General features: G+C 40.1%; 1 protein-coding gene across 3 annotated transcripts in view; it reads left to right on the top strand.

Moving 5' to 3' along the window:
- Nucleotides 1–13652, top strand: part of DOK7 (docking protein 7) — a 59933-nt gene that overhangs the window by 669 nt on the left and 45612 nt on the right. For 2 of the 3 annotated variants that reach the window (XM_077177765.1, XM_054633716.2), the window contains 3 exons: nt 2107–2337; nt 6134–6334; nt 12791–12910. In XM_077177765.1, coding sequence (XP_077033880.1) covers nt 2107–2337; nt 6134–6334; nt 12791–12910 — 552 coding nt within the window. The remainder of the gene's footprint in view (nt 1–2106; nt 2338–6133; nt 6335–12790; nt 12911–13652) is intronic. The other variant, XM_077177766.1, reaches the window with a different exon arrangement.

The raw sequence follows: 13652 nt of genomic DNA, 5'->3' as shown, positions 1-13652 counted from the left end.
CCCGCAGCTTGCCCGGATCCCCGGGGCGAGTGCCCGCAGAGCCCCGGCGGGGCCGTGCCGGAGCTGCGCTGCCCGGGAGCCCCGTCCGGCCTCGGAACGAGCTCCTGCCCTCACTAAAAACAACGGGAAAGTGACTTTGCAAGACACAGACATTGGATTTGGTGCCGGTTCAAAATGCACTTTTTTTTTCTTTTTCTTTTTTTTTTTTCTTTTTTTTTCTTTTTTTTTAATTTTCTCGGCTGAACTTATTTTTTCAGGGTGACTGCTGGCTGTAAAAAAAAAAAAAAACCCACCAAAAAAAACCCCCTGACATTGTAAGCTCGGTAGTTATTTTTTATCAGTGTTTTGACAGAAAATATCACTTCAATTTAAAAATAAAATGACATTTTGAATTAAGGAAGGAGAGAAAAAAAAAGATCGTTTCCATGCTTCTGAAGGGGAAATTGAAAACGTTACACAGAGCTGATGTTTTACTGCTGCAGAGGGAAAAGTAGGCTTCAGGTTTCCCCATCTGTTCCCAAGAGGGAAAACATTTGGGCCCAAAAGTACATCTTTCCAGGGCTAAATGTTGCCCAACTTGGAAAACGTGAATCTGCACTGCTGCAGAATGGATCATGGCAGCCTTTCCTGGCTCTTGCCAGAAAGATTGAAGGCTTGTAAGTAATTCTTTGTTACCTGAGTTGTTACAGTCATATTTTAGTGTTTTAAATACCTGCACCTCATTTAAATCTGTGAAATCTCCCTGTGTGAAAGGGCATCTGTTGGTCATAGAGCTAGTACATAGACCTGTGAACATGGGCCTGAGTTTTTATTGTGAGTGAGCCAGTTTTGAAGGCTGTAGATGGTGGAGCCTGACTGATAATATTCCTCAAAAATACTATTTTTATTCTAGCTAATCTAGCCAGGTTTACTAAAAAAGCCCCTGGTGATCTGCTTTTCTTGGTATGTAAACCACAGCCATTCTTCAGACACACAACTGTATTGCAGAATGTTTGAATACCGTGGTTGCAGCTGTTTTTGCTAACAGGTGCACAAAGACAATTGGGAATCCATGCAAAGCTCTGCATTAGTTAGCAGACAGTTCAGCCTTTCAGTAATTTTTCATCTCTGTGGGTGGAGATTTTGCCAGTCCCTTGCCCAGCTGAGAGCTGCAGGGCACCTTAGTGGGGCTGGGAACACCAGCCCCAGTATTTATAAAATGGTGCATGGGGGTCTTTGTCTTTTGTGGTTTTTAGTTAAGCTTAAGCTGTGGATGTTGCAGCTTTGATATTGACCATTAATTCCATCTGAATTCTGTATGGTAGGAAATGAATGTGGGGGAAGGAGAGCTGCTTTTTGTCATAAATGCAAAAGGTGGGGGAGGTGACTCCCCTTTCCTTTTGGGTTTGCTTGTGGAATGCTTGCTTTCCCCATGGGGCCGTGGCACTTGAACTGGTTTCTTCCATTGCATGGTTACTGTGTAATAAACACCTCTGGGAAGGGGTTAATAACAACTGGTGACACAAGCAAACACTAAAAAATAAATAAATAAAAGAAGGTGTGGCTCATAATGATTTTTAGCAATGGCTGCTGTGTAGCATTTAACTGGGAAACCTGAGCTGACAGGAGCAATCTCGCAGCGCAGTCTGCTTGCCATTTAGCGGTTGGGTAATCTGTGAGCTACTGTAAGAATTTCATTTGTGGTTCAGTATGTTCTAATGAAAATACAGACAACAATAGCCTCTTGGTCTTTAGAGGCTGTAATGTGAACAGCTATCCTAGCATAGTTCCTAATGCTCTGAATTAATGAGTCAGTGCCCACCGGACTCAGGAGAGGATCTGAAATGCCTCTGGACTTTGAATAAAAGAGGGAAGATTTATTACTGATCTCCTTATTTTTGAGCCTGCAGTTTAACTCTTAGAACTCACCTTCAATGTTTGCTTCCTGAAAATGAGGACTATAAACTACCTGGGGGTGGGCTGGGAAAAGAAATCAGAGTTTTACATTGACTTGATCAAGCTGATCCTGTAGTTGTCTAAAGCTCCTTTGTATTGCAGCAGAGTGCTGAGAAATTTGTTATGGTCTGTGCTCTGCATCATCATCTCTGACAGTTTTGCTCCTTTTAGACTGTTTGCTCATGCTGGTGTACAAGGATAAATCTGAACGAGCAAAAGGGCATAAGGAGAGGAGCAGCATGACCTTAGAAGACATCTGTGGCTTGGACCCTGGGCTCTCCTATGAGGGCCTGAATCACACGCTCGCCATCATCTGTCTGTCCCAGGTTGTGATGCTGGGATTTGACAGCAAGGAAACCATGTACGCCTGGGATGTGCGAATACGCTACAGTCTGGGGGAAGGTAACCTTTGTCTTCTCACACTGGTTTGTTGTTTCCCCCCCACAGGATAAAAAAAACCAAAGAACAGTGAAGCTAAAATGCAAATAAAACAGTACAGTTCAGGACAAGACTGTCACTCATTTGAGAGTGGACAAACTGTTTTTCACCCTTAGATGTTAAAGCAGGTATATCCAATAGGTTTTGACTACAGTACCACCCAGCACTGATGGGTAACTATGACAGCTCTTAACTTGGGGTTTTGATTTTTACACTGAGGGTGTGTAGCTTTGAAACAAAGTGATCCAACTTCTGCTTCTGGTCCTACAACTGACTCAAGGATTCTGGCAAAAGGACTCAGGGGGAGCCTGAATTAAAAGGTGCAAAGTCCTGAGTAGAACTTTGCCAGTTCATGCCCAGTTTGCTGAGCTGCCCACTGGGTGATGCATTGATAATTCTCATTGCTGCTAGTGTGCCATTTCAGAAAGAGACTTTTTGCCCCAAGGAGTGTCATCAGACACATTCTTTCCAGCTAACTTCACCTATCTCTTTCCTCCTATTTTATTTTCTTGCTTAGCAGCTCTAAAATGTACTGTGGTGAACAAAGAGTGATAATGTTGGTAATCCATAGTATCTGTCTTATGTTTGTTTAGTCATAACTAGGGAAGGAGGGTAGGTGTGTGGGAGACACACATTAGCAATCTTTATCATTTGTTACATATGCTCTGCCATCTGTTGGGTTTGTGGCTCGTTCCTTTGCAGTACATATGCAGAAAGAAGACGCCCTGGGAATTTTACAGTAAAAATCTGTAGGACTATAAGAAGTGAGATGTGTGGATGTACCTCTCAGGGCTATCAAATATAAAGCCTTGCATAACAGGAAAGGTTAGAGGCGTTGCTGAACAATACAAGCATGAGTAGCTGGAGTGGTTGGTGCACTTTGATGATACAGCTCTACAGTCTTCCAGTACTGGGGTTTTTTTTGTTTGTTTGTTTGTTTGAACTAGGTTTGGGATCTATATATAGCATTGACTTATCCTAAAAGCTGGAGGAGTACTTGAATACAACAGAGTAGATCTGTTTTTTATGATCTTGCACTGATGTAGTGCTGGAGTAATCTCAGTCTGGGTGTGAGGGTTAAGGTTGGGGATGGAGGACATGCAAAAGCAGTGAAGAGTTTTTTTCAAGGAAAGCTGTGAATGAGGTAGGAATAGAGCCTACTGGATTATGACATGTGCAGCCATGGAGTAAAGGTGAAGTGGGAGAGTTTGTGTGTGTGGAAGTGAAGAAATGCAGAAGTAAGAAAACAAGTGTAATTGGTTGAACTGGTAATAATTTTTTAAAGTTAATTTCAAAAAATCTTAGGGGCAGGAGAATAAACCAGCATTGAATTTTTTTTCAGAATTTTGTCTTTCAGTGCATGTTCAGTTAGGAGAACAAAGTCAAAGGGAGTCTAGTTTGAGTATAGAGGAATAGAAAAGAGAGAAGATGTACGGAAGATGGTGATTGGTGTTTTTTCTTAAAGTGTAGTAAGGATGCCTTTGTGTGCCTTGAAAATAAGGTGGCTGGATGATAAAAATAGGCTAGGGAGAGATGACCTCAGAGTCTGGGAAGCAAAAAAAAAAAGTGAAAGGAGCTGACACTGTTCTTGAATGAGGACCACAGAATGGAGGCGTTCACACTGGAGTTCCCAGTGTTTTCTCTCAGTTTTTAGCAGATGAGGTGGATGTGATTCCTGGAATGTGCTTGGGCTCACAACTCATTTTGAGAAGTTAGTGTACTGCAGGTCAGTGCATAGCTGTGAAAAAGAAAAGATGGGCTGAAGAAAGTCATGGATTTAAGTATTACCTTTTGTTCAGGGATGTACTCAGCTCTATGTCTTCACAATTTTTTTATAGAGTTAAGCCAAAGGCTGGGAAGAATTTTGAAAAAAATTCCAATGTATCACGAAGGCAGTGTATGGGAAAAGTTTTATTTTCAAATATGCTTTTCCTTTTACTTTGGCTTTGTTCAGAGTTGGGTATGCTGTATTTTGACAGTGGTCTAGAACTTGGGCTGGAGCTCTTTGTTTTCAGCAGCTGTTGTAACTTGCAACCGATAGTGTGAAGAGTGGGCTTCATTCCTCAATTATGAAGCAGAAAGAGTCTTGATGCTGCTTCTCCCATGGTTTAATTGCCAGCAAAATTCTGGGTAGAGGAGTACAAGTGGCATTAAAGATTGCTTTCTGAGCAGTATTGATCATGATGGTTTTGCTGTCTTTTTGATAGCTGATGTTTAAGCAGATTGCGTAACAACTGCGTGCCCAAAAGGGGACATGGTGTGACTATTGATTTGCTCCCTAGCAGTGCTGCTGGCAGAGCTGTAAGCAGAGCTGTGGTTAGTTAGATCTATCTCTGTCTCCTTGCACATTTCACTCGAATGACTTTGTGGCTAATTCTGCTGGAGCCTCAGGGAACTTAGCAAATGCATGCCATAGATGAGGAGTTGGCTTACAGCTCGGATCGTGACTAAGATTACAGCAAGCAGATAGATGAGAAGCAAGACTCAGACCCAGATGAAATTTGTGATGTTTGAAGTGGCATGGGCAAGAAACAGGGAAGAGTTGATGCAAGAACTGAGAGTACCTGGAAGTTACCCAGTAGATTTCATAGGCAGGGAGCTGTTTGTGTGATCTTTGATGCATAACCAAAAACTAAATCTATGTTGCTTCTTGATAAACACCATCAAAAACCTCCTTCGGGAAATATAAGTCTCGATGCTTCTCTCTACCAAGACAGATGTTGTTTGTTTTTGACAAATTTGTTGTGGGTTTATTGTTTTTATTTTGTTTGTTGGTTGGTTTTTTTTATGTCTAATCACAATATGAAAGAAACTAGAACAGTAGTGGAGGTCAAAACAATTGTTTGAGAATTATATGCTTGCTCACTTAAATTGTTCCCTTTGAAACACTGAGATTTGAGTGATCCCAATAACTTATTATTCAGAATGCAATAGCCTTGGAAGAGAAAATGGAAGACCAGCCTATAAAAACTGCTTTAGGTAAGGATACTGCAATATAGATGAAACTGGAATTGGGATTTGAACCTAGATTTTTTAAACTTGAACGAGATAGGTGTTTCTTTTTCTTTCTCCACTCTTTTAAAATTCAGGATGTGAAATATGAAAAAAATTAACTGACATCTAAAAGTGTTTGTTACTTATAAATCACTTAGTTTCCTAGTTATTTAAAATGTCTTGGCATCTACCATCACCAACTCATGAAATAATCACAAAGGTGGAAAAATGTAATTTTCCTCTTTTTACTGCTAGGGAGGAAGTGAAGCAGTTTATTAAAGGTTGCAGATGAGTCAGTGATAGAGATTTGTTTAGTTCTTTGAGCCTTGGCTTTTGGGTTCTTTGAGCACCATTTTATTTTTACTGTATGCATGTGGGAAAGGAGAGACACAGGTTAGAGGAGGAGACAGAAAGCAACCCATGTAATGATGCAAGGATGGAAGAGGTAAGTGAAGTCTGGGCTGGATGATTGACTAATCTGAGATAGGGATTAGCCTGGAGGATTTAGGATAAATTATTGTAGCATTGCAGCTTTAATCATTTGTAGCATTAGGCCAAGATATGGTGGATTTTTTCCAATCCTAAACTGGCATAATAGAGAATAATGGCCTTACAGCTACTTACATGTGGCTGTCTGGGCTCCACACAGATCTTTATGCCAGAGTTTCATGGTGTGGGTAGGGTTTGCTCCAAGTACCACAGCTGAACAGAATCACTTACATAACACTTGTATATTCTGTAGTAATTTTTTTTCCTTATTTGATAGTTCATAGATTTCAAGTCTTTGTAGCCCCTGGCACAAAACTAGAGAGTGGGCCTGCTACCCTGCATTTCTGCAATGACATCCTTGTCCTGGTGAAAGACCTTCCTCCCAGTGTCATGGGGCAGTGGAAGCTCTCGGATCTGCGGCGCTATGGGGCTGTCCCGAACGGATTCATCTTCGAAGGGGGCACCAGGTGCGGCTTCTGTAAGTACAAATGGGATTGTCCTCCAAATGCTGCTCAATGCCTTTTGCAGAAATTGTAAATGCACTCTCATTCCTAATGGAGACTGCAGAACCAGCTGTGCTACTTTGTCAAACAGGCAGCCTCTTATCAGAGGGCCTGTTCTGAGTAGATTTCTGCAGGCTTCAACCCCGCTGTGCAGGAGAAATGTGACCGAGTGCAGTCCTGGCTAAAAATTGCCCTGTGGCTCTCTAGAAGATGTTCAGTCAAAAGCTGCAACTGAATACAGAGCAAAAATAAGGTAATGGAATTTTATGGCTTGTGTTATGCAAGAGATAAGGTAAAATGGTTTAATGTACAGATTATTAAATTATGATTAATTATTTTGTTGTTTGCTGAGGGGAAGGTTATATGGAGCTTTGAGGTTACAGGCAGCATCAGTGTTCTCATGTTGTAAATGCTAATTTCTAAATCCCATAGAGGACTTTTTACTCCTTAAAGTTAGAACAACTCTCTGGTCCCTTCCCTATTAGCAGCTTTGTAACTATGGGGTGGAGCCATGTGATATTTGCTTATGAAAGCAAGCAGGCTGAAGCTAGTTTCCATAGCCTAGTAGCTAAGATCCACCTTTCTATGGAGATAAATCTCTTGTTCCCATGGCCAGTTTAGGACTTCTCAAATTCTCACTTCAGATAAAATGTAGGCAAGATCTGAAAAGGATGGTTAATAAATGCACAGGTAAAATAACATATAATTAGGGTTTTATTAATAAGGTTCTAATTTCATAAGCAGAGTTTGAAGCCATGCTGAATTGATGGCCTGTGAGCACAGATGGATATGCAGATTGCCAGTTTGGATGTGAAGTTGTTTGACTTGCATACTTTTTTTTGGTAAACAAACTGAAAAATTAGAAGATTTCAGAGTTGATCCAAATCCATATATATTCTTACTGGGACTTGCATACATTGCTCTGCATGTAAATTCTGGTTGCTCTACTTTTATGGAGTGGAAACCCAAATTCCATCTTTCTGACCTGATGGAGGGTGTGGCCTGGTGGGGATTGGTCTCTTCTCCCAGGCAACAAGGGATATGATGAGGAAGTGGCCTCAGGCTGTGCCAGAGGAGGTTTAGGTTGGGCTTTGAGAGGAATTTCTACACAGGAAGGGTTGTCAGGCATTGAAATGAGATCCCTGGAGAGGTGGTGAAATCAGCATCCTTGAAGGTGTTTAAGAAATGACTGGACACGGCACTTAGTTGACATGGTGGTGTCCAGTCAAAGGTTGGACTTGATTATGTCAGAATCTTTTCCAGCCTCCATGATTCTGTGAAATGAGGAACTGTAGGTGATGGAACCTGAATTATCTGTGGTGTTTGTTTTTTTTTTTCTCCCTTAAATTTTTCCTAGTTTCTGGTGAGAAACGGGGTCATCAGTCGCTCCCTTGTGTGCATGCTTTTGAAAATATGAAATTATTATTTTTTAAGGTTACAAGTGAACAGAATAAGAAAAGTGCCTTGGAAAAGGTCCCACTACCTTGTGGACCATTCTTAAGAAATGTGTGTGTTGGTAGCTGAGCCCTTTCAGTTGCCATGAAAGGGTATTTGTCTTTCCCCTGCACGTGTGCATTCAGAGAGAAGAACAGCACAGTCAGTTTGGTACAAAATTGCCTGCCACAACTGGAAACTCTTTACAGGTTCAAGCTGATCTTGTTAAAGGAGTTGTTGCCCTTAACTAAGCAGTCAAACATACCCACAGGCATAACAACATTTAAATATGTGTTTAGTCTAAACGCTTGATTTAATATTGCCACTATAAGAAAAGGCTTTTTCAAAATAGAACCTAGAGAAAAATATAACTCTGGTTATTCTTGACAGAAGTGTGTTGGTAAAGAGAAGGACCATCTTTCTTCAGACAGCTTTTACCTCAGTCCTCTGGAATTCTTGAGGCAAACAAGTAGTGTTCAGGAAAAAAAACTGATATGTTATTACAGAAGTTGTTTTAATTCCTAAACAAAAGCACTCTCCATTACCCTGTCATGTAAGTGTAATATAATATTATGCAGGCTCTATTATTAATGTTACTTTCCTACAGATTAAACCATATCTTTGCTCACATTCATCCTGTGGAGCTCTGAATGCAGAGGATTAGTGAATTTTAGGTTTAAATATCACTGTAATAAATACCTCATTAAAAGGAACCAGTAATCTTGTGGTTTGATTGCCTCTCCATGACAAAAGACATGAAGCCTCAAACTTTTTACTCCTTAAAGTTAGAACAGAGCTTTTTTTGGGTGTATCTGTGGTAAAACTGGGATCTAAAAGGATATGAATTTGTTTTAGTTTTCTGTTTCATGCTTCCTCACAAAATTTTTTATAAAGATAAAACACTTCATTATGTTCTGTTGCTTAGTACAGGTTTAATTCAACTCCAAAGGCTTTGGTACTCAGTCCAGGAAGAGGGAAACCATCTGAGATAATGCTGAGATTTCAAATATTAAATCTAGGTGCATTTTCAAGATTGTTAACACAAGTTTATTCACAAATAGGAAGAAGAACATTTACATTTTGAACTCCTCTTACTCTTAGCATCACAATTGGTACTGCTAGAGATTTAAAAATATTTTTTTCTGCTTCTGAAAGCTGCAAATAAGTTATTTTCTGGGCCAAAATTTTGTTCTCTCTCTAGCTGAAGCTTAGTCACACACTGTTTGCAAAAAAGCTGGTGTCTAGGCCTAGCAGTCAGTGGAGAGGTTTATATGGAGGAACAGGCTGGATAAAAGGAGCTTCTCACTTTCCCAATTCCCAGCTCAATTAGTGTGCACCAGTTAAAATGACCAGTTGCCAGGAGAATCTTCACTTGGAGGTCAGTGTGAAAAAATTCAAGCAGGGTAATAAAAGGGCACATTAACACCATCAGAATTCAGGCTCTCCAAATGTTCAAGTGCTTCAGGATTAGCTGCCACATCCTGGTTTAAAGCTGCCTCATATTTTCTGACAGCATCTCCTTGAAGAAGGGAACTTGTGGGACCCTTAGTGCCCTTTGAAAGAACAAAGGCTAATTGCAGGATAAGCAGGAATATTTCTGTGATCCTTTTGGTGCTTTGATAAAATTTGGTACTTCCTTCCTTCTTTCCTTTCTTGTTTCCCCTTCTGCATTTATTTGAAATTGAGAAGTAGTAGGGGTGGTTAAACTGGGGCAAGATCTGGAATGTTTTGAAAAATCCTGGGTTGCATAGATTGTTATGTCTCTTTATATGCAGATGTTCTTTGCTTTCTCCCACTTAGGCCTACTGCAGGCAACCAACATTATCTCTATTTATGTATTTTTGGTTGTCATGCCCATATCTCAGTTGGCAATAATAGGAATACTCTGTCATTTTCCCCACAGGGAAGAGCAGAAGGAGGCTGCTCAAGGCCAGGGTTGGGGTGTACATGCTGATTGCTGTGGAATGAGCTGCTCTGGTTCCTGCCTGTCCTGCAGCTAAAAAGGCTTCAGGCTCTAGTGTTGTCTGTTAGGAGGATTAATTAATGGGAAAGAACTGACTCTTCCTCCCTCCTTTCACACACACTACAGAGATTGAAGTAATTTTTAGCTATTGTCCATTTTTAAAGTGTGTTTGCCCATGGGTTTGCTTTATTAATATGATCAGTTAAAATCAACATTGGCAAGATTAAGTAGTACTTGGAAGTTTTATGAAATTGGCAACTTATCCTGAATGTTTGAGGGACTGTTCAGTGCTTTACTGCTGATTGCCACAGAGGACTGGCTGAGTGTTTCAGTCTCATGCAAGTGGTTGGAGGCTGCTTTTCCCCAAGTCTCATAGCCCATGGAGAGAGCTGAGTGAGCCCTTCAGTCTGGTGAACAGCTGCATGCTATTACACTGTGCATGCCACACATTCCTTGGCTTCTAAATGCCTGTGCACCAAACCAGTTCCAACACAGGACTGAGATATGTAATTTCCAGTAGTGAATTTGTCAGTTTTCTCAAGAAAGTAGAAAAGAAATGTAATCACTTGCTTTTATGTATGCTTTAGTTAAGCCCTGCCTACTCATTCATCTCACTTGATGTTTTTTGCAAGGACCCTCAGACTTCTTCCTTCCCTTGCAATCTAGTTCTACCTACCAAAACTAGAAAGAAAATGTTTCCTGTGAGAGTCAGCCAGCAATTTAGAATAGAATCTACAAAGAGATTATTGTATTTTTCTGTTGGATTTGTATCCACATGCACATGGACATACACTCTTTGCACTGGTTATATAAAGGTCTTCACATTTGGCTTTGGGATTTCCAAATGCCTGATAGTTATTTGCAGATAAAATCCTTTGAGTTAAGCAGCCAGCTTACACACACACATTTACTTTCTTTGTTTCCATTGAAGTCAAAGTCTTGTAGAGTGTTTAAGTAACTCTTGACAAAGGTGATAAAAGAACAAAATGGTCCAGATGTACTCCTTATGTACAGAAATATTTGAGGAATCTTTTTTTTTTGCCCTGAGTGGCAACAGGGAGGTGTAGGATTCTGCTGAATCCTACGTACCAAGCCACATAGTGTATCACTGTGCTTGAGACCTGAATGTCCTCTGCTATGTTGTGTCTATATCCTGCTTGCTTATGCTGCATGGAGTGCAGTGTCCTGTAGACTCTCTGTGCTCTGTTCAGGGAGGAGAAGTCTGCTCAAAGAAAAAGCTGAATTTCAGATAATTCCTGAATACTTTGCACTCAGGATTTTTTTTTATCCTAATACAATGTTCTCTGACTTTGGCATCTCCTGGGAAGGGGAGATGGGGCAAGACTGCAAGTGAAACCAGCAGAAACCAGTCACCAGCAGAAACCTCCATATCTGTTAGGCTGTGTGATTAGTGTTGCAGTCTCCTAGATGGCCTCTGATCATGAAACCAGGGTGTGTTCATGTTTCTTTGGCTGAAGAATTCTTGATAGGTAAGATCTGAAGAGATGCAAATGTGCTGGAGTGACAAATCAAGTTATGAAGATGCCTCTAACAATGTTGTCTTGAACAGATTTAAGCAGAACTGGGAGAGACTTAGATGTGACATAAATTGGGAATGACAGGAGTGTGGACCAGAATATGTTTTTCCTAGAGAGATTAGTTTACAGCTTGCTGGTTATACCTAATTTACTCAAGTAGGTGTTGTGGGTTGTGATCCACTTTATATTATCCTTTTTGTTTGAATCACACAGCTCTTTGTCAAGCTGTCAAAAGTGTATAAATTTCTTAAGTGAAATATGGGTATCCTGTTGGATATGACAGGGCAAATGTTTGGAAAGTGATGGGGATGCAGTCATTCTAGTCAAGATCAGCTCTGCTTCTTTGAGTAAAATTGAAAAAAAGTACATATGCAACTCAGAATTGGCTAGAGACATGCAGAAGTCAAACATGTCCAAATTAGGGCTTGAGTCACAAGGAAAGTAATGTGCAAAACCCTGTTGCAAGTCTAAGATTTTATATTGGAGTTTGCTAGTATGCTTGGTTCTGCTGAAGTGGCAGCACTTCTTCTAGGTCTATATACTAATTTAATTTCCTTTTTTGTCTGGTATTGAAGTTTTATTTCCCTGAAATTGCTGGTTACTGGGGTGGTCTTTTGTCTGATGTTTTAAGATAATAATTTTTTTTTTCCCTGATGTGCTCATATTTGGACTGACAATATATAAAATGTTCTGTGGAGCCTTTCTAGTCTTTTGTGTTGTTCATGCAGCCATGTGTCATGGAGCTCATAACTTGTTTGTTTATTTAGTGAATCTCATTCTAATTTTGCTTGGGGCTATTCTTAATGAATGGAAAGCAAATATCAGAATAGAGCAAAGGGTAAAGATCTGATGACAACTTGTGGAGTTGTGTTACATTCTGTTAATAATAGATACATAGGACTTAGTCTAGGAAAATTTATACTATAATCCAGCAATATAACCAAATTCTAATTTGTTGGCATAGAATAAGCTACTCTTGCTTAAAAGTGGTTAAAAGTAGAATTAACTTGGTTCATTCTTTTGAAGACACTTTAAGTATCCCTGACACTTCCTGCATAGTTATGTTTGACCTACAAAATTTTAGGGGTAAATAAGAACAAAAGACCTGGACAGCTGTTGAGGGTAAGGTGTCTGTTTTGACATTCAGGGGGGATTGGAGCTAGATGATCCTTAAGGTCCCTTCCAACCCAAGCCATTCTATGAATCTAAGACACTACTTTAACTGTCTGAATGTCATAAAATTAGCATGAATTATTAGACAGCTATTGAATTTATATGTATGTTTGTGGTATAGTGTGTGTGTGCTGACCTGAATTTTTTATTTCTTTTCCCTGAATTTTTTAGTCCTATTCCCAGGAGAATACCTTGTTGACTTATTTTCATGGCTTGCACTTTAAACTCTTTTGATTGCTACATTATATAAATAGCTTCAGCTAAGTATATTTCTAGTGTTTCCAGGTGAAAACCATACATATTTATGTTGTGCTTTCTTGCAGGGGCTGGTGTTTTTTTCCTCTCTTGTGCTGAAGGGGAGCAGATCAGCTTTCTGTTCGACTGCATCGTCCGTGGCATCTCCCCGACCAAAGGCCCCTTTGGTCTGCGTCCAGTGCTCCCAGGTTAATACAGGAAGTCCAGAGTCACCCAGTGAAGTAGGAGCTTGTCATGTCTCACACCCACTGCTGCTGGTGTGAGAGCAGCTTGCAGACACTGAGGGTGTGCAGGGTGCAAAGTGGTTTTCATTCTGAAATGTCACTGTACAGATTTATAAGCTGCATGTACCCAGTTTCCCCCTGCTGCTCTGGTTTATTCATGTTTTTGTTTATATTGCTAACTCCAGCCCTCTCTTATTTAACAGTACTAAAAGATGGCTGTTTGAATTGAAAGGAACCCTAAATTTTAGTTTTAAACTTATACATTTAACTTGGTTCCATGTCTGCATATGGCAAACTAACTTCTGGAGCGTTTAGATTTTATCCAAAACAAATTTCTAAGTCTTGTCAGCCTTAGAAAACTTTGTCAAGCCTCCACATCACATTTAAGTTTTTCAACTTGAGCTTTTTTTCCTGATGTCTGAGGATTAAATTCCTTGTCCTATTTCATGGAAAGGTGTTGCATGTACTGCAATGTTCAAGGAGGAATTTGGATGACATTGTAATAAAGCCTATTTCCTTTTGATTTCAGCAGATGAAGTAAAGTATTGAGTCAGAATGACTCTGTCAAACAGAACAAAAGTGTAGAAATGAGACTGCAGAAAATTGTCTGTGATTTGGTGATGGCATACAGTAGGAATAGGTTGCAAGAATGGTGAAGGATGAGCTGGGATTTGTGGAATACTTGGAGTTTCTGTAAGTGTTAGGC

The sequence above is a fragment of the Agelaius phoeniceus genome, chromosome 4 (genome assembly GCF_051311805.1).
Source record: "Agelaius phoeniceus isolate bAgePho1 chromosome 4, bAgePho1.hap1, whole genome shotgun sequence".
Lineage (NCBI taxonomy): Eukaryota > Metazoa > Chordata > Aves > Passeriformes > Icteridae > Agelaius > Agelaius phoeniceus.
Note: the sequence above shows the minus strand (reverse complement) of the source record. Positions and strands in the feature narration are given on the sequence as shown.